The 27,797-nt window shown below is 44.6% G+C and overlaps 1 protein-coding gene across 1 annotated transcript in view; it reads left to right on the forward strand.

Moving 5' to 3' along the window:
• LOC115087279 (lysosomal-trafficking regulator-like) overlaps nucleotides 1-27,797 on the forward strand; it is a 1,534,685-nt gene that overhangs the window by 456,945 nt on the left and 1,049,943 nt on the right. Inside the window, 4 exon segments of the mRNA XM_029594260.1 lie at nucleotides 9,080-9,130; nucleotides 9,132-9,170; nucleotides 9,173-9,328; nucleotides 24,778-24,951. Of these exon segments, the coding sequence (XP_029450120.1) occupies nucleotides 9,080-9,130; nucleotides 9,132-9,170; nucleotides 9,173-9,328; nucleotides 24,778-24,951 (420 nt within the window).

A 27,797-nucleotide genomic window follows, 5' to 3' on the forward strand; every position in this document is an offset into this window, starting at 1 on the left:
CCGCCTATTGCTGAACCTATTGAATGCATTTGAGCGTATATGCTGGCCGCCTATTGCTGACAGCCTATTGAATGCATATTGAGCGTATATTGCTGGCCGCCTATTGCTGAAAGCCTATTGAATGCATATTGAGCATATACTGCTGACCGCCTATTGCTGAAAGCCTATTGAATGCATATTGAGCGTATACTGCTGACCGCCTATTGCTGAAAGCCTATTGAATGCATATTGAGCATGTATGGCTGCCCGCCTATGACTGAGGGCCTATTGCCCGCACACTGTGCGTCTAGCGCTAACCGCATATTATTATTGAGCGCCTGTTGTATTAAGCACCTCTTGCTGCCGCATGTTATTATTGAGCGCCTGTTGTATTAAGCGCCTTTTGCTGCCGCATAGATTTATTGTGCGCCTGTTGTATTAAGCGCCTTTTGCTGCCGCATAGGATTATTGAGTGCCTGTTGTATTAAGCGCCTTTTGCTGCCGCATAGGATTATTGAGCGCCTGTTGTATTAAGCGCCGCTTGCTGCCGCATAGGATTATTGAGCGCCTGTTGTATTAAGCGCCGCTTGCTGCCGCTTTTTTTTTTTTTTTTTCTTATTGAGCGCCTATCACTCGAAGGAGCGGGACGCAGCGGAGTCTGCGGCGCCGGCGCCCCCTACCTCGGGCATTGCAGCCCTTGGCCTCTGCTCTGCATGCCAGCTTCGGGCCACGCGCAGTGATGAGCCAGACTCGCTTTGTGCCCAATGTGAGGAGGCCGTGCGACCCTCGGGTCTGGACCAGCCACGGTTTGTGGACAGTTCCCCAGGGGCTACCCCGGAGTTAGGGGGCAGTCTCGACCAATCCGGAATCCCGGGGGAGCTTGTACCCCGGCGATTAGAGGCTGCTTCGATTTCCTGGGTGGATCTCTTTAAGGGAATTCATGCTTTTGTACAGATGCAAACGGCTGCCCAGCCTGGCCCGGCGGTTCCGGCTGTTCCTGTCATTCCTGCGGTGGCTGCGCCTGCGGCCCTGCTCGCTGCTGCTGCGGTGGTGGTTCCTGCAGATCCGGTTCCTGGGCCATCACGCCCGTATCGCGAGCGGGACTTCCCGCCGCTGGACAGTCCGGATCAGTCGGACCAGGAGGTCTCGCGGACGAATCCGAGCTCCCGACGAGGGGGACCTTCCTCCAGGGACTGAGCCATATAGAACCATGAGGCGGTTCTTCCCTAAAGAGGATCTCTCCGACCTGGTGTCTCGGTGCCTGGCGGAATTGGATATTACAGGTCCCAGCGCTTCGGTGCCCCCGGCGCAGAACCCCCTGCTGGAAGGTCTTCGTCCTACAGCCCGCCATTTTCCTTTCTTACATGCGGCACAACAACTGATCGATTTGGAATGGGCGGCACCAGCGGCTGCCTTCAAAGGGGGTCGGGCGCTGAGGGGCATGTACCCATTGGCACCGGCTATACAGGAGCTGCTGGCGTGCCCTCAGGTGGACGCCTTGATTAGCGCTGTGGTCAAACGCACTACCATTCCCGTGGAAGGGGGGACAGCCCCTCAGGGAGCTTCATGACCGGCGACATGGACGCCATTCTGTGACAGACCTTTGAGGTGGCAGCTTATCTTTGCGGATCGCCAACCTGCTGCACAGGTGGTGACCGTGCCTGTTTGTCACAGGTTCGGAACAAACGCTCCAGCGGCGGACATGGAACCCACTCTTTCCTTTCTTAAAGATGTGGCATCAGACTTGGTCCGCACAACAGCTAAAGGGATTTAATCCTCCGTGGCGCCAGGAGGCAAGCTCTGGATCCGAAAAATGGTCAGTCGGATGGCTCCTTCCAAAACACGCCTCACTAGATTGCCCTTTAAAGGCTCCTTTCTCTTTGGCAGTGACCTTGACAAACTGGCCAGTGCATGGGGCACTTCTCCAGTGCCCCAGATTGCCGGAAGATCGGTTCCGAAGGGGCCAGGTGCGCCTTTCCAAGGCCCTCCAGGGGCAGGGGTTCACAGCGCTTTGTTCCTTACAGGGGTCGCTACCAGGCCTCACGTCCTCTGGCCAGGAATCAGTCCTTTCGGGCCAAGCAGCATCGGAGGGGAGCAGGCCCGGGCTCGGGTCCCGGCCGCGCCTCCCCAATGAGGATGCGCCGACTATCTGGGGGACGAAGCGATAGGGGGCAGGTTAGCCCTCTTTACCCCAGGTGGGTCGAGATTACGTCAGACCAGTGGGTCCTCGCCGTGATCCGGGAGGGATATTACCTGGATTTTCATCGTCTCCCCCCGGACAAGTTTGTGGAATCGTCCATGTCCATGCACTAAGCGGCAAGCATTGGAAGTACACCTACGAGGCTCCTGTCCTTGAAAGCCATCATCCCAGTACCTGCCTGGGAAGTGAATTCTGGTCATTATTCCATCTATTTCATGGTACCCAAGAAAGGGGGTACCTTTCGGCCTGTCCTGGACCTCAAGTCCGTCAATCACTTACTTACGCGTCCCGCGGTTTCGCATGGAAACTCTACGCTCCGTCAAGGCCGCAGTAACAACCAGGGGAATTCCTCACGGCATTGGACCTGTCAGAGGCATACCTGCATATCCTGATCCAATCCGGAATCAATCAGCGCTACCTACGCTTCAAGGTCCTAGGCCACCACTTCCAGTTTTGGGGCTCTTCCCTTCGGGTTGGCAACATCGCCACCGGACATTCACCAAGGTGGGTGGTCAGTGGTAGCGGCGGCACTCAGACGGGAAGGGTTCTAGTCCATCCATACCTAGACGACTGGCTGATCAGGGCGAATAACGAGAGGGAGAGTCTGAGGACTACCGCCAGAGTGATCGCCCTTCTGGAAAGCTTGGGGCTGGGTGATCAACCTCAGCAAGAGCTGTGTGCAGCCTTCCCAGTCCATAGAGTATCTGGGAGTACAGTTCGACACCACGGGCGAACACTGTCAGTCTTACGGCCAAGAGACAGTTGAAGCTTCGGCAACGTCTCCAGTATCTGATGGGAGCCAGTCGGCCCATGGCTTGGGATTACATGCAGGTCCTGGGTTTCATGGCATCCACCCCTGGAAGTGGTGCCCTGGGCGCGGGCCCATATGAGACCTCTACAGCATTCCCCTGCTCTCTCGCTGGAGCCCCCCGTCGACGGGACCTATTCATACGCACCCCTCCTCTACCGGCCGGAGTTCGGACCCAGCTGACGGTGGGTGGTTGCAGTCCAACCACCTGAGCAGGGGTCAAAGATGTCCTCGCCCACGTGGACCTTGCTCACCACGGATGCCAAGCCTGAGCGGCTGGGGAGCAACATTGCGAAGAACTCACCGCACAGAGGGCGATGGAACAGAGAGGAGTCAAAGTGGAACATCAATCGCCTGGAGGCCCGGGCCAGTCCGCTTGGCATGCCTTCGATTCGCTCACAGACTACGCACAGAGCGGTCAGAGTGATGTCCGACAACGCCACCACTGGTGACCTACATCAACCGGCAGGGCGGAACAGGAAGCCGACAAGTATCTCTGGAGATTGCCCCGCTGATGGTTTCGGCAAGAGGCGAATCTGCAAGTCATCTCCGCCGTCCCCATTGCTGGGAAGGAACAATACCACAGCAGACTTCCTCAGCAGAGAAAGCCTGAATCCAGGAGAGTGGCAGCTGTCCCCCACAGCTTTTCCAGATGATTGTCGATCATTGGGGGATTCCGGCCATGGATTTACTGGCGGACAAGTCCAATGCTCAAGTCCCCAGATTTACTTCAGCCGCAGGCGCGAACCCGTTTCTCGTCCGGCATCGATGCCCTGGTCCAGCCATTGCCCCCAGGACTCTACTGTACGCCTTTCCTTCGTGGCCCTCGGCTAGGCGCTGTCACCGCAAGATAAGAGACACCGGGGGCCTAGTTTCTTCTGGTGGCACCAGACTGGCCAAGAAGACCCTGGTACGCGGACAATGAGAAGGCTACTAGCAGGGGAGCCCCTTCCCCTGCCTCCTCTCCGGGACCTTCTACATCAAGGTCCCATTCTTCACGAGGATCCGGCTCAATTCTCTCTTACGGTATGGCCCTTGAGAGGGCTCGATTGAAGAAGAAGGGTTACTTGGAGCCCGTGATTGATACCCTCCTCCGGGCTCGCAAGTTTTCCACATCCCTCACATACATCCGGATCTGGAGAGTATTTGAAGCATGGTGCGACACTCATGGCACCAATCCACATGCAACCACAATCCCTATTGTGTTGGATTTCCTGCAGGTTGGGCATCAGAAGGGTCTGTCCCTCAGCTCCATCAAGGTTCAGGTGGCTGCGTTGTCTTGCTATGGTCCCAGGAGGGATGGCAAGACCATCGCCAGGCACCAGGATGTTTCTCGCTTCCTCTGCCTTTGTGGAACCTCAACCTCGTTTTGGATTTCCTCGCCGGATCCACCTTCCGACCCCTTCGGGGCCTGTCTCTTCATTCTCTCACCTTGAAGATGGTGTTCTTGCTGGCGGTGTGTTCAGCACGCCGCATCTCCGAGTTACAGGCACTGTCCTGCCGTGATCCCTTTCTTAGGCTCACTCCCAGAGGCTATCCACTTCGTACGGTTCCCTCCTTTCTGCCTAAGGTGGTTTCACAGTTTCATCTTAATCAAACCATATCCTTGCCTACTACGGCGGGTTTGCAGAAATCTGAAGAAGGTCGTTTATTACGCCATCTCGACATTGGCAGAGTGCTGCCCAGGTATCTGGAACTTACACAAGACCTACGAAAGACGGACCATCTGTTCGTCCTGTTACAGCGGGAAGAAGCAAGGTGAAGCGGCCTCGCGGCCCACCATCGCCCGCTGGATTAAAGAAGTCATTCAAGCCGCCTACGTGGAGGCTGGGAAGGCTCCGCCTCTACAGGTCAGGCTCATTCTACCAGGGCCACAAGCGGCATCTTGGGCTGAATCATGGATGTTTGTCTCCGGCAGACATCTGTAAAGCAGCGTCGTGGTCCTCCCTTCATACCTTTTCCAGGTTCTACCATCTGGACATCCAGGCCAGGGAGGACTCAGCTTTGCGAGGGTGGTTTTGCATGGTCCTCAGGCAGCCTCCCGCCCAGGTGGGAGGTAAAGCTTTTGTACATCCCATTCGTACTGAGTCCATCTGGCTACACGCCAGGAAATGTTTAGATTACTTACCTGGTAATCTTCTTTTCCTTAGTGTAGACAGATGACTCAGCATCCCGCCCCGCTGCCTGTGTGCATGAGTTCATCACCGGTTCCAGGTAAGCCATGCCTTTGTTACATGAGAGCGTGCACTTTACCAGGTTCAACGTTTTCCCGGTTGGGAATGCTGGCGGTCTCCAGCCACTGTCAATCGGTCAGGGGAATCCTGTTTTCACTTTTCACTTTTCACTGAGCGTCAGTACACACAATCCATAACAGCTTTTGCAAGGAAGATTACTGAGTCGCTGCGCTTCCTGTGGGGCTATATACGCCCCCGTACTGACGTCAGATCCGTCTCCAACTGCTAGCACGCGGATACTATCCCATTCGTACTGAGTCCATCTGTCTACACTAAGGAAAAGAAGATTACCAGGTAAGTAATCTAAACATTTTGTATTATTTGCACTGTAATAATAAAGCTGCAGCCATCTTTACTCCAGTATTACATTTTGATTGTGTGACTTATTGTGCAGTTTGATTGTAATACATTGGATGACCAACCATTGCTTTAAGCATCTGCTACATGTGTTAGCTGTCAATTACAAAGGGCCCTTCAGGACTACGTTTTGTAGGCACATTATCCCCACTCTTTATAACCAGTACCTTAATCACATATAGGCTCCACTGGCTACGGCAGAAGGGAGTAATGTGTATTTATTCAGTGATATCTAGACGAGCGCAAATAACACATGCTTACCTCTCCCTGATTGCACACTGATGGGACCCGGCAGAGGCAGGGGAAGGAAGCAGTTCTAGAAGGAACTGAGCATCAGGGTATAGGTCGACTGTGCTGCACACCCAGGTGATGCATAGCCCTCATACCTTGTTCAATATTCTATCAGTCATAAGAAAGATGCTGGATGGTTGGCAGTAGACCAAAGAGGCAGGAGTCATCATGCAGGTTTCTTTGTGATACAAAGTGGGAAAAATCCAGTAAGAAAATTATTTATTTATTTTTATTTATATTCCACTTTTTGCACTTTTTTCAGTGCTTCAAAGTGGATTACATTCAGGGTAAAGTGACTTGCCCAAAGTCACAAGGAGCGACAGCAGGACTTGAACCCTGGCCTCCTGGTTTATAGCCCATTGCTCTATCCACTAATTTACAGGAATTTATGCCCCATCCATTAACAAGCAACCATTCTGGGTTTGGCATATATTACTGTAAATAAATAAGTAAATACATATTTTATTGTTATTTCTAATGAAACTAATGGGTGGACCAAAAGCAAATGGTGTGTTGCGGAGGTTAAGGGGTCTGCAAAACACTTTACTGAAGGTCCATAAATGAAGGAGTGATATTTATTAAAGAAAATTGTTTACAGTCCAAAGTGTATAAAGTACAATGTTAAAAATGGGTTAAAGTGCAGCTCTGTCCTCCGACCAAGGACCGTGTTTCGCTAATGCTGCATTGGGAGGAAACAAATAGTTGCATCTCCAAGACTGGAGTTGATTTCAGGTGAAAATTGTTGTTGAAAAAGAGTATTGTCTAGAGGTTCCAATAATAAGAAAGTAGTCCAGGTGCCTATAATTAAAAACTCACTGAACTAAAAGATTCCAGTTTATCCTTGTCAAATGAAAAGCAGAATGCAAATTCAAACAAAAATCACACTTAGAAATGTTTGTATGCTAATGCAAGAAGTCCAAGATGTAAGATGGGAGAGAATTAGAGTTTATAGCAGTGAATGATGACATAGAGTTAATTGGCATCTCAGAGACATGGTGGAAAGAGAATAATCAATGGGATAGTGCTTTACTGGGGTAGAAATTATATCGCAGTGCCAGAGAGGAGCATCTTGGTGGCAGGGTGGTGCTTTGTCAGAGATTGCATAGAGTCCAACAGGATAAAGGTCCTGCATAAGACTAAATGCACAATCAAATCTCTATGGGTAAAAATCCCTTGTGTGTTGGGGAAGAGAATAGTGATAGGAGTATACTACCAACCACCTGGTCAAAATGGTGAGATGGTAGGTTAGGGCTGTTCAGCTTGGAGAAGAGACGGCTGAGGGGGGGGACATGATAGAGGTCTTTAAAATCATGAGAGGTCTTGAACGAGTAGATGTGACTTGGTTATTTACACTTTCGAATAATAGAAGGACTAGGGGGCATTCCATGAAGTTAGCAAGTAGCATATTTAAGACTATCGGAGAATGCACAATTAAGCTCTGAAATTTTGTTGCCAGAGGAGGTAGTTAGTGCAGTTAGTGTAGCTGGGTTTAAAAAAGGTTTGGATAAGTTCTTGGAAGTCCATTAACTGCTATTAAGTTGACTTAGGGAGTGGCCCTCTGCTATTACTAGCATCAGTAGCATGGGATCTTCTTGGTGTTTGGGTACTTGCCAGGTTCTTGTGGCCTGGTTTGTCCTCTGTTGGAAACAGGATGCTGGGCTTGATGGACCCTTGGTCTGACCCAGTATGGCATTTTCTTATGTTCTTATGACAGTGAAATGCTAAGAGAAATTAGGGAAGCTAACCAAACTGGTAATGTCGTAATAATGGGAGTTGCATTATTGACCCTAATATTGACTGTGTAAATGAAACATCAGGGCATGCTAGAGAGATAAAGTTCTAGGATGAAATAAATGACAATTTTATGTAGCAATTAGTTCAGAAACCAACGAGAAAGGGAGCAATTTTAGATTTAATTCTCAGTGGAGCACAGGATTTGGTGAGAGAGGTAACGGTGGTGGGGCTGTTTGGCATTAGTTGATCATAATATGATCAAATTTCAATTACTTGAAACATAGAAACATGGAAATATAGAAAATGATGGCAGAGAAAGTACCAAAGGGTCCATCCAGTCTGCCCAGCAAGCTTTTGGTAGCATCTGCTGTGCCACATAGATCACCTTGTTATTTAGTTTCCCAAACCATTAAAGTCGGACCGTTGTTGGTTGCTGTCTGAGTTCAATTCCCTGTTACCTCTTGCAATTGAAGTAGAGAGCAATATGTGGAGTTGTATCCAAAGTATCAGGTTTATTGGTTAAGGGTAGTAACAGTGGCATCAGCTAGTTACCCCATGCTTATTTATTTTCCCCACAATGCTTATTTGTTTTCCCTTACAAACGATGATGTATGTGTTTGATCAATGTTTCTTATACTAATACCAGCGTTGTCCCTTGAAAAACTATTGTTGTTCAAAATGTGGACCCGCGTTGGACTTAGATTGAGAGATTGCTTCTCTGTTATGGCATCTCTTGATATTCTACGGTGTTGTTCAAGCTTTGAAAAATTAAGATAAATCCTTTTTTGTGACTTTTTTTGACAAATGTGGAGAAGAACTGTATATGTTTTACATATTTAATTGTAAAGAAAATATTAAAGGATAAGAAAAATATTCCAGATATAGAAACATGAAGTGAGATTGAATGTAATGACCTATGATTCTATATAAGGTTGAGTATGAAGTGTGGTAGCACAAACTGATGATGCCTAGTATGATGGTCCACTTCTATAGCGTCTACTAAATGATAGATATTTAAAAAATGAGGGCAGGAGGGAATATGGGATGGCTTGAGTACATTCCACTTTACCTCACGATTTATGCATACCCAAGATAATGTGGTTTTTTTTTCTTGATACTAAAGTGAAATGCTGACATGCTATAGATTTTGTGATGTCCCCTTGACTGCCTGAATACATAAAGGTATATAGTAATTAAAGACAACAAACAAATTGTATAGCTAATATATTTTTATTAGCTTACAAGTTATTCTCTGTTAAGAAGGTCACTGTAAAATGAGCTTTATTTTACATTGACCTGATGAAGAGAGGATATCTCTCGTGTATTAGAATTAGTCAGTAAAAAAAAGTATTATCTGAAACTAGTTTGATCTTTAGTTCTTTATATTCAAGTGGACTAATATAGCAACCACCACTCTATAATCTAAAGACAGAATAAAATTTGAGCTTCTCTGACAGTCTATTGTTTATGTTCTAGGAAAGTCTTGCGGTTGTATATTCCACGCGCTCTCCTGCTCAGTACATCATCTGACGAACCAGTTATTAAACTTAAAGGTCAAATGAAAACATGGAGCCTGCTCAGAGACCTTTCAGTTCAAAAGATGTGCAGAATAATTTTCTGGGATCATTATGCCTGAAAACTCTCCAACCCACCAAAAAACAAAAATCTACAGGATATTTGCACGAGATAGGAGGAATTGGAACATTTATCTTTCTGTTTGCTAGAGTAAGAAATTATTTTTTTAAATCACTTTTTTGTGTTTTAATATTTATAAATCATACTATATCAGCCTTTATTTATAAATCATTTATTTATAAATCAGCCTTTATTTATAAATCATTTATTTATAAATCATACTATATCAACCCCAAACCAAATATGCCTGATACTTCACTTTCAATGCATATACAGCATAGCTCTCTGCTTCAATGACAGGGGAGAAGAATAACTGATACTTCACACATCCAGCAGAGCTCTCTGCTACAACGGCAAAGGAGAAGAAAAAGGGTTCGCACTCAAAACGCGGGGAGTAGCTGGCTTGTTACGGCAGTTACTACCCCAAACCAAATGTGCCTGATACTTCACTTTCCATGCATATCCAGCATGGTTCTCTCCTGCATCGGCATGGGAGAAAGACTGATACATCACGCATTTCCAGCATAGCTCTCTGCTTCAAGGGCAGGGGGAAAAAAACAAAACAAAAAAAAAAACTGATGCTTCACGCATATCCTGCATAGCTTCAACGACAGGGGTGAAGAAAAAAAAGGATTCGCAATCACAAAGCGAGGAGTAGCTGGCTTGTTACGGCGGTTACTAACCCCAAACCAAATGTGCCTGATACTTCACTTTCAATGCATATCCAGCATGGCTCTCTGCTTCTACAGCAGGGGAGAAGAAAAAAAAAAAAACCAACAAGAGCTGTACAACATAGTCTAGGTAAAACAAATAAGCATGGGTGTAGCTTGCTTATCGCGGCGGTTACTGCCCCTACTACCCCTAACTAATCAAGCTAGATATTTCACTTGCATGCAGCTCCATCACTGCTCTCTACATTAATGGTGGGGGTGGAAGGGGAATAGAACAAGGAGCTAAGAGTAACAGATAAGAATGAGAGAAAAAATGTGTGAGGCTTGCTGGGCAGACTGGATGGGCCATTCGGTCTTCTTCTGCCGTCATTTCTATGTTTCTATGTTTTTTTTCCTTTGTACATTGGATCTGTTCTGGATTATGTGGTGGTTCTTACCCCAGATTGTTTGAAGTTAGGAAAACTTTATGCTGATGAGTAAGCATTATTAGTATAAGAAGATAGGCATCTTCATCTTCTAATGTTCCATATTTAGAACTTTAAATGCTTTTGTAAAAAGCAGTATACATTTCCAATTAGATTTTTAAAAATAATGAAACTTGTACTATTAAGATTTTCTCAAGGATTTTGACGTTATTTGGTGAAATCAGTATATCATGTGCCATAAAATTTTTAAATTACAATTTAGTGATTAAAAACAGTAAATCAGAAAGCACAATGAACAAAATAATGATTATAACTACTAACAAAATAATTAAAAAATAAAACGCAAGTGCCAACATGTACATTTGTCGGTTATGATGGCATACCAGTTGCACTTACCTGTGGCCTTACTCTGATGCCACTGACACTTCAGGGACACATCCCTAAGCTCATGAATGCACCGTGCAGCGGGAATCTCCTTAATAGACACCTCCTGATGATGCGACTAAGTATTTAAAACCAGCAATGACTGTTCTTCCTTGCCCTCAGCAAGCAGGTCCTTTGCCTCGTCCAGCCTTGCCTCGTCCAGCCTTGCCTCGTCCAGCCTGCCTTGCCTTGTCCAGCCTGCCATCCAGCCTGCCTTGCCTCGTCCAGCCTGCCTTGCCTCGTCCAGCCTTGCCTCGTCCAGCCTTGCCTCATCCAGCCTTGCCTCGTCCAGCCTGCCTTGCCTTGTCCAGCCTGCCATCCAGCCTGCCTTGCCTCGTCCAGCCTTGCCTCGTCCAGCCTTGCCTCATCCAGCCTTGCCTCGTCCAGCCTTGCCTCCAGCCTGCCGTCCAGCCTGCCTTGCCTCGTCCAGCCTGCCGTCCAGCCAGCCTTGCCTCGTCCAGCCTTGCCTCGTCCAGCCTGCCTTCCAGCCTTGCCTCGTCCAGCCTGCCTTCCAGCCTTGCCTCGTCCAGCCTTGCCTCCAGCCTGCCGTCCAGCCTGCCTTGCCTCGTCCAGCCTTGCCTCGTCCAGCCTTGCCTCGTCCAGCCTTGCCTCCAGCCTGCCATCCAGCCTGCCTTGCCTCGTCCAGCCTGCCTTGCCTCGTCCAGCCTGCCGTCCAGCCAGCCTTGCCTCGTCCAGCCTTGCCTCGTCCAGCCTTGCCTCGTCCAGCCTGCCTTCCAGCCTTGCCTCATCCAGCCTGCCTCCAGCCTTGCCTCGTCCAGCCTGCCTTCCAGCCTTGCCTCGTCCAGCCTGCCTTCCAGCCTTACCCTGTCTCTGTCTCCTCATCTTGTACGTCTATCTTAGCCTTGTAATTGTAGTCTTGCCATGCCTTGAATTTTGGCCTTGTCCTGTCTATTTCCCCTGTGTCTTATCTGTCATGGCCAATCTCTCCAGGTTTGGCTGCAGCCTTGGACTTAGACATACCCCTTGCCTGCCACCTAGACCTGACCCTAGCCTCGAACTTGGACTGCCTCATCTGCTTCTAGCCCCGACTATTGGAATGCCCCTGACCCTGCCTAGCTTCCTGAATCTCCTTAGTCCTGCCGGCCACCGGAACTCATGGGCCCAGTCCATGGAGGAGGCAGCCGGTTCAGGTAAAGCCTCAGTCTGGCTCGTAGCAAAGCGCGTTCTCTAACTGTCAGCACAATCCTCGAGAGCCTGCCAGTGAGGCAGTATCAACTGTGCTGCTGCATGAAGGGCTTAGGGGCACACCATTCGTTACAACATGACTGTGTTTTGGTGGAAGATGCCATCTTCAGGGGAAGACTTGAAAATAATACCATTACAGTGAGTTCTTGAGTCCAAATAATGGATCCTGATTGGAATAACAATTTAAACACTGCTCAAAGATGTTTCAAGCAATGTAGAAGAGTGATAAAGTAACTTCTGATATGGTGAAAGATTTCACATAACTTTAAAAGAAGTAAACACAAGAACTATGAGACCTAAAATATGCATAAACTGTGTACAGAATACATCATATAGTCACAATCAAAATAAAATGCTTAAAATCACAAAATGCATTTCAATGAATAATTGTATAATATGTAGCATTAGATTTTGCTTATTTGTCTATGTATATCATAGATAATACAGTAGTTAACTCATGTTTATGCTTAACAACTGAGAATATTTTAATATAAGCTGAATGACTGAAAAGTCAGATCCTACAAAATTGCAGATAGCAAAAAATGCATTTAATAAAAAATGTTTATAAAAAAAATTAGTCAGATTCCACCAATGTGTCCAGGCATAGCACATTTGTATTATAATACAAATAGAGTTGGCACTAAAAAAGAAATCAATCACATGAAACTGTCATGGATAGATGGCCAATAATCCAAGAATATTAGATTTTCTAAAGATATTGATCCCAACTTTCAAAACTGTACTTAGAAACATGGAAATGATGGCAGAAGAAGACCAAACGGCCCATCCAGTCTGCCCAGCAAGTTTTGCACTTTTATTTTCTCATTCTTTTCTGTTACTCTTGGCTCTTAGTAACCTTTTGATTCTATTTCCCTTCCACCCCCACCATTAATGTAGAGAGCAGTGTTGGAACTGCCTCTAAGTGAAATATCTAGCTTAATTAGTTAGGGATAGTAACCGCCGCAATAAGCAAGCTATACCCATGTTTATTTGTTTACCCAGACTAAATAATTCAGACTTGTTGGTTGTTGTCTGTATATAGATCTACTTTTCTTCATTCCCCCTGCCGTTGAAGCAGAGAGTTATGCTGGATATGCATTGAAAGTGAAGTATCTGACTTTTCCCCCTGCCATTGAAGCAGAGAGCTATGCTGGATATGCATTGAAAGTGAAGTACCAGGCTTATTTGGTTTAGGGTAGTAACCGCCGTAACAAGCCAGCTACTCCCCGCTTTTTTTGTGAATGCAAATCTTTTTCCACGTTTCCTCTTGCCATTGAAGCTTAGAGCAATGTTGGAGTCGCATTAACCGTGTATATGTTTATTGAATAAGGGTATTATCCCCAGGCAGTAGCCGTCATTCCCGTGAGCCACCCACTCTTCATTCACGTCCTCTAGACTTTATGGATCCACAGTGTTTATCCCACGCCACTTTGAAGTCCTTCACAGATCTGGTCTTCACCACTTCCTCCGGAAGGGCATTCCAGGCATCCACCACCCTCTCCGCGAAGAAATACTTCCTGACATTGGTTCTGAGTCTTCCTCCCTGGAGTTTCAAATCGTGACCTCTGGTTCTGCTGATTTTTTTTCCGACGGAAAAGGTTTGTCGTTGTCTTTGGATCATTAAAACCTTTCAAGTATCTGAAAGTCTGTATCATGTCACCTCTGCTCCTCCTTTCCTCCAGGGTGTATATATTTAGATTCTTCAATCTCTCCTCATAAGTCATTCGATGAAGACCATTCACCCTTTTGGTCACCCTTCTTTGGACCGCCTCCATCTTGTCTCTGTCTCTTCGGAGATACGGTCTCCAGAACTGAACACAGTACTCCAGGTGAGGCCTCACCAAGGACCTGTACAAGGGGATAATCACTTCCCTTTTCCTACTCGATATCCCTCTCTCTATACAGCCCAGCATTCTTCTGGCCTTAGCTATCGCCGTGTCACATTGTTTCGCTGACTTCAGATCATTAGACACTATCATCCCAAGGTCTCTCTCCTGCTCCGTGTACATCAGCCTTTCTCCCCCCATCGAATACAGTTCATTCGGATTTCCACTCCTCATATGCATGACTCTGCACTTCTTGGCACTGAATCTCAGCTGCCATATCTTCGACCACTCTTCCAGCTTCCTTAAATCCCGTCTCATTCTCTCCACTCCTTCCGGCGTGTCCACTCTGTTGCAGATCTTAGTGTCATCCGCAAAAAGACAAACCTTACTTTCTATCTCGTCCGTAATGTCGCTCACAAAGATATTGAACAGTACCGGTCCCAACACGGATCCTTGCGGTACACCGCTTAAAACCGCTCTCATCTTCAGAGAGAGTTCCATTTACGATCACACATTGTCTTCTGTCCGTCAACCAGTTTGCAATCCAGGCCACCACTAAGTTTTTCATTTTATTCACCTGTCTCCTGTGCGGGACCGTATCAAAAGCTTTGCTGAAATCCAAGTAGATGACATCAAGTGCTCTTCCTTGATCCAATTCCTTGGTTACCCAGTCAAAAAAGTCTATCAGATTTGTCTGACAGGATCTTCCCCTGGTGAATCCATGCTGACTCTGGCCCATCAATTCTCCTGACTGTAGATAGTTCACTATTCTCTCTTTCAACATTGACTCCATTACTTTTCCCACCACTGAAGTGAGGCTAACTGGTCTGAAGTTACCAGCCTCTTCTCTGTTCCCACTCTTGTGAAGCGGGACCACCAACGCTCTTCTCCAATCACTCTGCACCACTCCCGTTTCTAGGGATCTATTGAACAGGTCTCTCCTGCGGACCCGCCAGCACATCTCTGAGCTCCCTCAGTATCCTGGGATGAACTTCATCAGGCCCCATGGCTTTGTCCACTTTCAGTTTCTCCAGCTCTTCCCATACATTTTTTACTGTAAATGGAGTTACATCTACTCCACTCCCCTCCAGTCTCTTGTTAACTAGCGACGGTCCTTCTCCAGGGTCCTCTTTAGTGAACACAGAACTGAAGTATTCGTTTAATATTTCTGCCATTTCTTAGTCTCTCTCCACACATTGATCCTTTCCATCTTTTAATTTCGCTATACCACTTTGAACTTTTCTCTTTTCACTGATGTATCTGAAAAATGTTTTGTCACCTCTCTTTACCTCCTTGGGAATCCTCTTTTCCGCTTGACTTTTTGCCGTCTTGATTAATTTCTTCGTCTCCCTCAGTTCTACCAGATATTCTTCTTTGTGCTTCTCCCTTTGGGATCTTTTATATTTATATTTAGTACACCATTTTCTGTGTGTAAGTGGGCATATGGAGATTATGCTAGTTTTATTTATTTATTTTTTGTTAAATTTAGTTTTCTGTCGATAAACAGGGCTGAATTAGCCATGCTGTCTAAGGTGACGTAATCCGATGGCGCATCACGCAGAGCTTTCTCTCGGTAAATCAGAGCTTTGCTCTGCTGTGCATTCATGGCGGTTCCTGTGCGAACGTTAGGTGGTTCCTTCTCAGTCTTTTTTTTCTGTGCTTTGCACGGTCATGTAGGAACCTCTCTTAGATTTGTTTTTCTCATCAGATTTTTTTTTCATGCAAGCGATCACAATTATTGTTACCTCTGCTTGGGTCCAGACCACGACGAAGCATTGTGCCGGAACTATGATCATAGGTCACTGAGGGCATAGAGGTAGAGAACATCAAAGATAGCGGTACTCCAAGAGTGAGAATCCAGAGACAGTTGCTATACTTCGTTTCCACGTTTGTCAATATATTGTTTTTTTTTTTTTTTTCAATATTTATTTATTAATTTTTCCATAAATCACATTACAGAAATTTAAAGAAAATTACAAATCAAATTGATTTAGCACAATGAAATTAAATAAACCCCCTTAAGGTGAATGTAGGTAACTAATTATTTAACATTTATATGAAATGTGCTAATTCAATTTCTATACAATTCAACAAAAGAGGTTGCATATTATATCAGATTAGGGAGATATTTAGGAAATACATTTCAATATTAGAAAAACAATACATAGCTGCATATCATTCAGTATTACACAATAGGTAGCGGGGATGAAGTAGTCAGTTTTTTTTGATCAACAAAAGTTTTAAGATGATCTGGAGTAAAAAAAATATATAATTCATCTAATTTTTTAATCATACATTTACAGGGAAACTTCAGGGCAAAGGTAAAACCTAATGTTATAACATCTTTGCGGAATTCTAAAAAAGCTTTCCGCCTTAACTGAGTGGATGCGGATAAATCTGGGAATATCTTTACAATTTTTCCTTGAAAATTTATGGGGTATCTGCTGAAATATTTTCTCATAATTGCACTAATATCATTTGTTGAAGAAAATATTGCCAGCAAAGTTCCCCAATCTATTACTTGAGCATTTGAATCTTGCAAGAAATTTGTTAAATCCCCTTGAAAAAGCTGATCTGAACCCTGTTGAACTCTATTTCTTGATTTAGGGAGAAAATAACAATTTATTATAGTGAATGAATGATCTTCGACACCCAGAGTTTCTATTAGAAACTTTTTAAGTGAAATTAATGGACTTTCATCAATTATTCTTGGAAAATTTAAAAATCTTAGGTTTAACCTTTTTGCATTATTTTCCAGATTTTCCAACCTATGAGAAACATTATTACCATCCTTAGCCACCACCAATTGAAATTCCTGGTGCTTCTTTTCATTCAATTCTAGCTTTTTTAAACGTTCAGATGTATCTTTAAGCTGTTTATTTACTAAATATAACTCTTTTTGATTTCCAACAGTAATCCCATCCACTTTATTTTCTAGCCCGTTAATTTTTTCTGATACTCCAGCAATCATTTCCCAAAGATTTTCTAAAGTAACAACTGCAGGTCGTATTAAGGGAGTGGAGGAGGTAGGGGGGGTTCCCTTACTTAGCTGTGTTCCATCTTTGGGAGGGTATGTTGACATTATCCCTCCTTCCGCCCCTTGTATACCTATCGCTTCCTGATACTCCAACCCTTCTATGCGGGAACTAACTAAACCCGCTTCTAAAGAGGGAGAGGTATTCTGATCAGGGGATTGTCCTACACTCCCTTCCCTATTTCTTTGTGAAGGTGGTAGTCCTACATGAGGACTGAGGGAGGCCTCCTCTGTCGGCATGGAAAGTCCTCCCCGACTTTCCAGCGCACCAGATTCTTCGTTTCCCTCCCTTAAAAAAGCAGACGAAGTTAAAAATTGAGTGATTTCCGATTGAATCGGAGAGGGTAAGGGGAGGGGTGGAAATACCCTTCCCTTTCTTTTGGAGGCATCTAAAAGAGGAGAAAACAATATTAATAAATCACTCTTAACTTCCCTATGTAAACATTTGATATATATGCAAGCTGTTCTAGGGAGGTAGTTAAGGAGATCAACTTAGAATTATAATTGTAATTAGAGTTTAAGTAAATAATACCGTTTCTAGATGGATTAGCCTCCAGGCAATCCAGGCGAGACCAGGCGAAGCCAGGCAAAGCCTGTAAGCACACACCCCTTGTGCGTGCGCGGCTTTGCGACGCGTCAGCGACTGCTACGCGTCGCAAGAATCCCGGTCTTATAGGGCTTCCTGTTTCACTCCGGGTCCGCCCTCTGACGTCACTGGAGGCTCAGCTGACAAAGTTCTCCGTCGGGTTGTGCAATCACCAAGCCCCGGGTACCTTGAGCTGAAACAGCAAGTTTCAGCTCAAAAAAAAAAAACAAAACAAAAAAAAAAACTTGTCAATATATTCTTTACCCGGGTTTAAAAAAACATCATCGGGATCAGGATAGGAGAGTGGTGTTGGAAGGGCCATCTTCTAGACCCCAAGTTCAGTCCAGAGTGAGTCCACTACCTTGGCTAGGATAAGTGACGCCTTGGGGTCCTTGGTCGCTAAAGCACCAATAATCCCCTCAGTGAAGCCGGCGAAGCTGTCTGGACCACTCAAGATGGCACCTAAGCACGCCGAGTCATTGAGAGCACATTGAACCATTGAAGGCCCCAACGTAGGTATTGAATCATTCGACGTAACAGACTGCTCGTGGTGCAATGACATATGAAAAAGGCAGAACTCACCGCACAGCGATACAGTTGACAATGCGCAGTGAGGCGGCTCATTCTAGTGCTGACAGGATACCACAATGCGATGCTAGTGACATAGCTGAGGCCCCAAATGGCTTTGCAGAAGTCTATGATGCAAAACCCGACGCACACTAAGATGTTATCAGAGATAATGGGCGAACTTCTAAGTCAAAGCATCCACAGGAGCCGGACCAGCAAATAACATTAACTTCTCAGAAGAAGAAGAGAAAATAAGATCGGACATCGCCTGCTAGCTGTCATGTAAATCCAGTCTTTGAAATCTTAGCAGAGGAGCCATGGTCAGTGCCAACCAAGCCTTACTCCACAAGCTCTGCATCTGCGTTGAGCCGAGAACACAGTGATTTTTCTCTAAACTTGGATGAGAGAAGCCCATTTTCATGTGCTGATTCTCCCAGTACTCGACAAGGATCTCTATCGTCTTTAATTCCTTACAGCTTAGGCCTTCATCTCCGTTAAGCCAATCTGCTCAAGCCATACAACAGGTCACAATGATCATCAAAAATCTGTTTTCATCTATACCTCCTCAGATACCATAACTTACTTTTCCACACCTGGACCCGGTGCCTGCACATCACCCTAGGACAGGGAGTCCCCACCACTCACTGGAGCCACAGAGACCAAGTCTTTTTAGGACTTCGAAACCTAGGGAAGAGCTGACATCTCCATGGCAAGAGGATACTATTCCTTCAGACTCTCCTGCTTTGGAATACAAAGGAATGGGTCCCAGACTCCCTCACCTTCCCATTCCACAGGTTTACCTTCAGATACTCTGGAGGAACCTCCAGTGCTGTCTTCCCCCTGGAGGACATGTCATACTCCAGATTTGTGGAGACGTTTGCAGCCTTACTGAAAATAGAGGTTAGGAAGATGCCTGATCCTCGTGTAGAAGTGTTTGGAATTTTAAGAATACTTGAGGTGCCTATGGTTCCTTCTGCTGTACCTTTCCATACGATTCTGGACAATCTTTTACTAAATTCTTAGGAATCTCCATCTTCAATTTGGCAGTATCCAGGAAATTAGATTTGAATTTCCTTCTTCAGAAGTCTGCCACTTACAGAGTGGTGAACTTGCCACATGCATCCATTGTGGTTGAGCTGATGTTTAAAAAAGCCAAAAGTCCAAACTACACTCCAGCACTCCACCAGGGAGAAAATACAAAATTCTAGAAGACTTTGGGGAAAACAAATTCTTCCAAAGTGCCATGTTAATCTCTAGGATCCAACAGCACCAATTTTATATGGTGCAATATCTTCACCGGTGCCTGCAGCTTCTGAAGCCGTTTTGTCAGATCAGAAGTGGGAGAGCAGATAATCCCACTTAGGGCAGTATACAAAACTTGTGACACATTCTCTCTATAACATCGGCTACTGTGATTGTGGCATGTTGCATGGCTTGGCTCAGGGCTAGCAGTGTAAGGGAAGATGTCCACGAGCAATTAGCGAACCTTCGTTATCTGGGAGACAACTTTTTTGGAGACGGTCTCCCAAATTAAGGAACTGTATGTGACAGTGCAGTCCTTGTCAACATCTCTAGAGGTTCCTGGAACATCCAAGCGCTATTACCCCCAGTACCATAAGTACTATCAAAGAAAACAGTATAAACAGTTCCTGACATATTGATTTCAATTTTACCAACAGCCACGTCTACAGCCTCAGCAGTCACAGCTGAGAAATCGTCCTTGTGACCTCAGGCCACAGAAACCAGCGAAGCCAGTTGCGCCGAAACTGGCAGTCTTTTTGAATTAGGTACAGCCACAGTCCACCCCTCCAGTCAGAGGCCAACTGCCCCATTTTTATGTGGAATGGGAAAAGATCAGAACAGATCAGTGAGTTCTTGGCATTATTCGCTACAGATATTGCCTAGATTTCAAGATCCACCCCAAGCTCCCTCATTCCACAACTCTTCAGCAACACCATTTGCAGACTCGAGCATTATAGCAGGAGATTCAAAAGCTGTTGCCTCAAAGAGCTATCTATCAGATTCCAGAACAGAACATCTCTGTGGGGTTCTACTTTCATTATTTCCTCATCCCAAAGCATTCGGGGGGGTGTCTACATCCCATATTGGACCTACACTCTCTCAGCAAACACCTGCGACAGGAGAAATTCAAAATGACTTCTCTCAAGTCTATTATACCTTTCATATAACCAAAGGATTGGATGTGCTCCCTGGATTTGAAGGACGCTTATACTCACATCCTGATCCACCCTTCTTGTTGGCAGTACCTATGTTTCAGAACAAGTACGTGGCATTACCAATTTATTGTTCTCCCTTTTGGTCGCTTGTCCACCCTCAGAGTTTTCACAAAATACATGGCGGTGGCTGTGGCTCATCTACTTTGCTAGGGAATCCAAATTCGTCCTTATCTGGACAACTGGCTGATAGCTTCCCTCATTCTAGCATCCCTATGGAATGACTTGCAGAAGACTGTTCAGTGCCATGAAGGCCTGGGATTTCTAATCAATTATGAAAAGTCAATCCTCCAGCCCACCCAAATCATACAGTTCATAGGAGCAAGAATAGTCTCCATCTAGATGAGGGCTTTCTTACCACAAGACAGGATTCAAAGGATTCAACATCTTGGTTAATCTTTTCTTCAAACGACATTGGTTTCGGCGCATCAAATGTTAACTCTGTTGGGACACATTACGGCGGCGATTCGTGTTGTATTCCACACTTGTCTTAATATGAGAAGATTGCAATGGGATCTCAAGGGCCAGTGGTCACAGTATTTGCAGCACTAACATTCAGAATCACGATGACAGCCTCCATGAAAAGAGACATACTTTGGTGGTTGCCGGAAAACAATTTAACAGAAGGGCATTTCTTCGCATCCCTTCACATCAGCTAATTCTGACCGCCGATGCCTCTATGAAAAGTTTGGGAGCTCACCTGTTGCAATACAAGACACAGGATCAATGGCCACAGGAGGAGTCAGCTCTCCAGATCAGTTTACTAGAGCTGAGGGTGATGAAGAACGCTCTGGTTACGTTTCAACATCTCCTTCAGGATACATCACTAATGATCCATGCGGACAACCAGGTGGCTATGTTTTACATAAACAAGTAAGGAGGATCTGGTTCATTCATGCTGTGCATAGAAGCAGTTTGGATCTGGGATTGGGCCATTGACCATTCCATTTTCCTTCAGTCAGCCTATCTTCTGGGTCTTGTGAACATGATGGTGGACTGCTTAAGAGAGTATTTCATCTGCACGAGTGGTTCATAAATCAGACAGTAGTTGACAATCTTTCTCTAGTGGGGCCTGCCATGGATAGACTTATTCACAACAGATGTCAACAGGAAAGTACGAAAGTATTGTTCCATTCTACCCAGTTGGTACAGGGAGGCTCCAGATGCCTTTCTCATTTAATGGGCGACTGGACTCTTGTACGCTTTTGCTCCAATTTCTCTAATCTCTGGAATAATACAGAAAATGATTCTCAACAGAGCTTGTCATAGCTCCAGCGTGGCCGAGGCAGCCATGGTATGCGTATCTTGTACAGTATTCAATAATTAAGCCGATACCTCTGGGTCAGGACCCACATCTTCTGACTCAGGAAAAAGGGTTGCTTATTCATCTACTACAGTTTTCCTCCATCTGATGGCATGGATGTTGTGTGCGAAAGTCTAAGGAGCTTACATCTCCTGACTCATATTCAAGACGTTGTAATAGCTTCAAGAATACCTTTGACTCGTCACACTTGCTTTCAAATGCCTGCGATATACAGACCAAACCTTAAAATCCTGGCATGCGATTCACTCCTTTAGTGCCTCACCAACACGGCTGCTAACTATTTGCATGAATTATCGAGGGAAAGTCTAGCGACTTCCTCTATCAGAGTTCATCTTAGAGCAATTGCAGACCATCATGACAGGGAGCTACATCTGCTTCAGTAGCATACCTGCATAATGTGCCAATTGAAGACATCTTCAAGATGGCCACATCGTCATCAATTCATACATTCACATCCCACTATTGCCTGGACCAGCTTGCCGCTTCAGACAGTACAGTGGGTCATGCAGTATTAAGAAATATAATTAAATAAAAGAGCTTTCCTCAGGGGAGTCAGGCTGTGTAAAAAAAAAAAAAAAAAGCTAAGGAATGACACTAAAAATAAACCATTACAACCCTAAGCTTGGGACTTCCCAGACAGCATGGCTAATTCAGCCCTGCTTATCAGATGGAAAAAAGCAAGTTTGTTTACTGTAAACATTTGTTTCCATAGATAGGATGAATTAGCCTGTGAACCCTCCCTCCTCTCTGGACAGATCTTTTATCCTGATAGGCTGAGCTTCGCTAGATTAATGCTTTATCATAGACTGAAGAGCAATGTTTCTGTGGGAACTGCCATGCTTCCCCAGCAGAACAAAGCTCTGATTTACTGAGCGAGAGCTCCCCGTGGTACGCCATCGGATGACATCACACCAGACAGCATGGTTAATTCATCCTACTATCTATGGAAAACACAAAGAAAATATAGAAATATTCAAACAATACACAAGAAGTCATACTTCTTCCATAGAAAATCCAATCAATAACAAGCCCACATTTTTACTGGGGGATTAATACAAAAAAAAAAAAATCTATCATATGACAGAGAAAAATAGAGAGAAAAGGAGTTACAGTTAAAGACCAGCAATTTCCATATACCCAAATCTTTTCTCCAGTCCATTATTAGCCTTTATCTGAGATAAGTACCTTTAAATGCTGTGGATCATAAAATAAAAATGTATTTTTCTGAAAAAAAGAAATTAGTATTTACATGAAAAATTAAGAAAGAAGCTGGCTCCGATATTACCTACCCTCTCTTTCAAATAAATTTATGTATTTTGAAAAATTTATATACTGCAGTCAATGATGGCGCACGATGCAGTTCACAAAACACAGAAAACTGTTCACAATTGCTTCCTTCTCATTTGTATCTCACAAGTGACATAAGGAAAATCTTGTATTTTATTTCGACAAAAAGAAAAATATTTATTCTGCTAATACTTGTAGGAATCAGCATCCTTACCTTTCCCTAAACTATATAATACAATTAAGGTGGCCTTAGGTATTAAATCTAAAAATGTTGTTATATTAGGGCTCGCATGCCTAGATAATAATAATGCCTCACCTTCCCCATTTAACTTTCTTTGCTTTGGAAAATAATATATTTTCAAAACAATTGATATTTTATCTTCTGAATAACCTAAAATATAAGATATTTATTAAACATTTCCATAGATGGGATAATCTTGTAATTGGGAAGTTTTAGACCCGAAGGTTCTCTGCATGCTTCAGGGATAAATTTTAAATAGCTGCACAGGCGCACAGGCATGCGCGTATGCTGGCTCACAGAGATGTGTCCATTTTATAACATATGTGCATATATGCTCTCAGGGGTAGATTTTAAAAGAAGCGCGATCAGCCTACTTTTGCTTGCGCATCAGACTCAAGCAAAAGTACGCTGGATTTTAGTAGATACGCGCGGAGCCGCGCGTATCCACTAAAATCCTGGATCGGCGCGCGCAAGGCTATCGATTTTGTATAGCCTGCGCGCGCCGAGCCGCGCTGCCTCCCCCCGTTCCCTCCAAGGCCGCTCCGAAATCGGAGCGGCCTTGGAGGGAACTTTCCTTTGCCCTCCCCTCACCTTCCCCTACCTAACCCACCCGCCCGGCCCTGTCTACACCCCCCCCTTACCTTTGTCGGGGGATTTACGCCTCCCGGAGGGAGACGTAAATCCCCGCGCGCCAGCGGGCCTGCTGCGCGCCGGGCCGCGACCTGGGGGCGGGTACGGAGGGCGCGGCCACGCCCCCGGGCCGTAGCCACGCCCCGTACCCGCCCCCAAAACGCTGCCGACACGCCCCCGAAACTCCGCGACGACCGGGCCCGCCCCCCCCGACACGCCCCCGACACGCCCCCTCCGAGAACCCCGGGACTTACGCGAGTCCCGGGGCTCTGCGCGCGCCGGGAGGCCTATGTAAAATAGGCTTCCCGGCGCGCAGGGCCCTGCTCGCCTAAATCCGCCCGGTTTTGGGCGGATTTAGGCGAGCAGGGCTCTGAAAATCTACCCCTCATTGTATAAAATAGGCTGTATTTGAATACATGTGCACACACTTCCATTTTATCCCTATCAATTAAAAAGCAGAATGAAAATACAAACAAAAAACAAATTTTGAAATGTTTGTATGCTAATACCAGAAGTCTAAGAAGTTAGATTTATTTTATTTTATTTATTTATTTATTTTTATATACCTACATTCGATCTCAATTGAGATATCACACCGGTTTACATTCAGGTACTGCAGGTATTTCTCTATCCCCAGAGGGCTTACAATCTAAGTTTTTGTACCTGAGGCAATGGAGGGTAAAGGGACTTGACCAAGGTCACAAGGAGCGACAGCAGGACTTGGGAGTCCTGCTGTCGGGAGAAATAGATGGGAGAAATAGAATGTTTAGCAGTGAATGATGACATAGACTTAATTGGCATCTCAGAGACATGGTGGAAGGAGGATAACCAATGGGACAGTTCTATACTGGGGTACAAATTATATCGCAATGACAGAGAGGAGCGGGGTGGCACTTTATGTCTGGGATGGCATAGAGTCCAACAGGATGAAGATCCTGCAAGAGACTAAATGCACAATTGAATCTTTATGGGTAGACATCCCTTGTGTGGTGGGGAAGAGTGTAGTGATATATTTTTTTTAAATGTACATAGTGTATAGGGAATATTTTTGCTCTGTTTATAATTCATTCAAATTAATATTTCAGGTTGTGGATATCAGTACCTGTGAAGAAACGCAAGCTATGACACTGCAAATAATACTGTCTTTAACAAAGTACAACCATCAGAGAATCCAGGAGATTGAAAACTGTGGTGGTTATTTAATGGTTAATCAGGTGTTAATCAAACCAAAATGTCTTGTTGGCTTCTACATATTAAAGGTATAATCCTTTTTCAAATTCTTCTGTTTGTTTTGATGTATATTAGTTTTAAACTGTGTAAGCCAAAGACTGTAGACTTGTTTTAGATTTTCTTGGTGGGATGAATATAGTATAGTATGATTTTTGGCCTTTAAATAGTAGTCATGCTCTTGTAGTATGGGCAAATATTCAGTTTTTTTCTAAAATTTAAGGTCTGTTCAAGACAGAAATATTTGTGGCACCATAAAAATCATAATTTCTCCCATTGATATATTTATGCATGCTGAATATTCATAGAATCAGCAGGGCACCAGAGCAACTAGAGCAGGTGAGAGCATGAAAATTAACTGCCTTAAGTTTCCATTTCATAGAATTCTAGTTAGCAAAATTCTTTGAAAATTGTCCTCTGCTCCTGTACGCTTTCAAAGGTAATGATCAGTCTTAACATGTGTGATGAACCAGGGGGTTCACACATACTTGAAACAGCCTGGAAGAAAAGGAAACCAGAGATGCCAAGGGATAGTAAAGCCAGAAGGATGAAGAGGCACAGAACTGATGGGAAAGGTAGTTTTGGAGAACTTTGGCAAGGATAAAGGTAGCTGCTACAGGGAGCTGTGCTAATGATTGGAAGTACAGCTGGAAGCTAATTAAAGAAGCTGCTGCAGGATGTTAGTGGGCTTTTAAGAAAATAAACTCTGCCTTCCTAGTAAACCATGTGGGGTGTTAAAGGAAATGGACTCACCCAGACTCGTGCCCTGGCACCCAGCTGTTGATTTGGGATGAGGAATAGGTTCTAGATAGTCTGGTGGACTTGGGCAGTTGTTTATCCAAATACCTTGGGCAGTTGTTTACTCAAATACCTTACTAGAGAATTCGTGATGTCTCAAGAAGACAAGTGAAAGTTGCAAGTGTAAAGTGACCCTTGGCATACGGGATAAAGTGGCTTTTCACTACAAGTAGCTTTTTCTGAGTATATGTTCCACAAAACTGTCAGCATGGTTTTCTGGTGACAAATCAAAATATAATTCTTGACTATAAGACTGAAATTTATCTAATTTTTAGTGGAGCCTGCCCTGTTTTCAATATCTACTTGAAATCAGATTTAATTAATTACTGCAATGATCTTCTGTGATCTATACTACGTCTTTCAGGTCTTCCCCCCTTGTCTGCTCAGGAGGGTATTTCTTCCAACTGTGTCCTTTTTAGTTTGGGCAACAGCAATAGGAGGTGGACAGAAAGATTATTGAGGCTCTCTCTCGGCACAGTAAGCATCTGCATATGTTAGTTGACTTTGACTGTGACCTGATAGTACCAGCTCTAGATATCTGTGCCAAGACATAGATATCAAAGCCAGTGAGCCTTGACTCAACTTCAGTGATATCCAGGCTTAAACATAGCTGAACTGCCTCTGATAAAGAAGTCTGTCTAGCATCAACATCCCTCAAACTTGAATCCACAACAGTCTCTCCGTCCACTCATGGGATAAGACTGTAGGGTGAATTCTACTTCAGATTGGTGATCCACTTGTTGTGTGAGGAATCTTGGGTTATGCCTTATGGTTTGGCAGTTCTGACTCTGATTGCTCCAATCTCCAAAACTCCCTTCACATCTTGCTCTTTTGCAGACTAGGAGTAGATTTTCAGAAGATCTGTTCTTTCCAATGGATAACTCTTTAAGTTGGATATGGAAGGTGAGCCAGGATGCTTGGTTTTGGCTTACTTTAGATACCTGCCCACCAGCTTCTTCACAGAAAAGAATACTCACCAATCTGTAGTCTTGAATCGATCCTGAAAAGGGTTAAGTTTATTCTTCATTATCCACTGGGTATGAGTCAGACAGACCTTTATGGAATAAGATTTTTCTAGCATGCTATGTTTAGCTTCACATAGTATCCTGTTAGATCTGTATGATCAAGTATATGCATACTGTGCTGCAAAAGATATTGAGGTTTGCTAAGATTCTCTCTCTATTGAATTCAGAGGATTTTGCACAACTATGAAGAAGAGGAGCAAGGAGATGAAGATGTTGATGCAGTTGAGAGTAGTGTGAAAAGTACTTGGTCTGCTCAATCTATGATGTTTTTGAAACTGCATTAAGAGCTTTGATCATAGTTACTGGAGTCCACAGGCTCTCATGACTAGAAACCTTGGGCTTTAGAGAAAATATGTATAAAGGGAGTAATTTTCAAAGACATTTATATGCATAAAACATGTAAATAGCTTATTATTTCTTATTTAAAGCTGAATTTTAAAAGCTTGGTGTGCGCCTCTTATCATGAGATGCACAAATAAATCGGAGTTGCTTTAGCTGACTTTATTTTAAAAAGCGCCCTGATATGCGCATAAATATCAGGAGCGCAAATCTCAAAAATTTCTAAAAAGATGCTATATGTGGGCAGGGTGTGGGCATTTTGGGGCCTGGCCAAGGAAGCACGCAAAAATACTTAAGTGCCTTGGTGCATTCTAAGGTTTCCTGTCACATAACTAAAGGGGATGGAACAACTCTATGAGGAAAGACTGAAGAGGTTAGGGCTGTTCAGCTTGGAGAAGAGATGGCTGAGGGGGGATATGATAGAGGTCTTTAAAATCATGAGAGGTCTTGAATGAGTAGATGTAAATCGGTTATTTACACTTTCGGATAATAGAAGGACTAGGGGGCACTCCATGAAGTTAGTAAGTAGCACAGTTAAGACTAATAGGAAAAAAGTCTTTTTCACTCAACGCACAATTAAACTCTGGAATTTGTTTTCAGAGGATGTGGTTAGTGCAGTTATTGTAGCTGGGTTCAAAAAACGTTTTGATAAGTACTTTGAGGAGAAGTCCATTAACTGCTATTAATCAAGTTGACTTAGGTAATGGCCTCTGCTA

Source organism: Rhinatrema bivittatum, chromosome 3 (genome assembly GCF_901001135.1).
Source record: "Rhinatrema bivittatum chromosome 3, aRhiBiv1.1, whole genome shotgun sequence".
Classification (NCBI taxonomy): Eukaryota; Metazoa; Chordata; class Amphibia; order Gymnophiona; family Rhinatrematidae; genus Rhinatrema; species Rhinatrema bivittatum.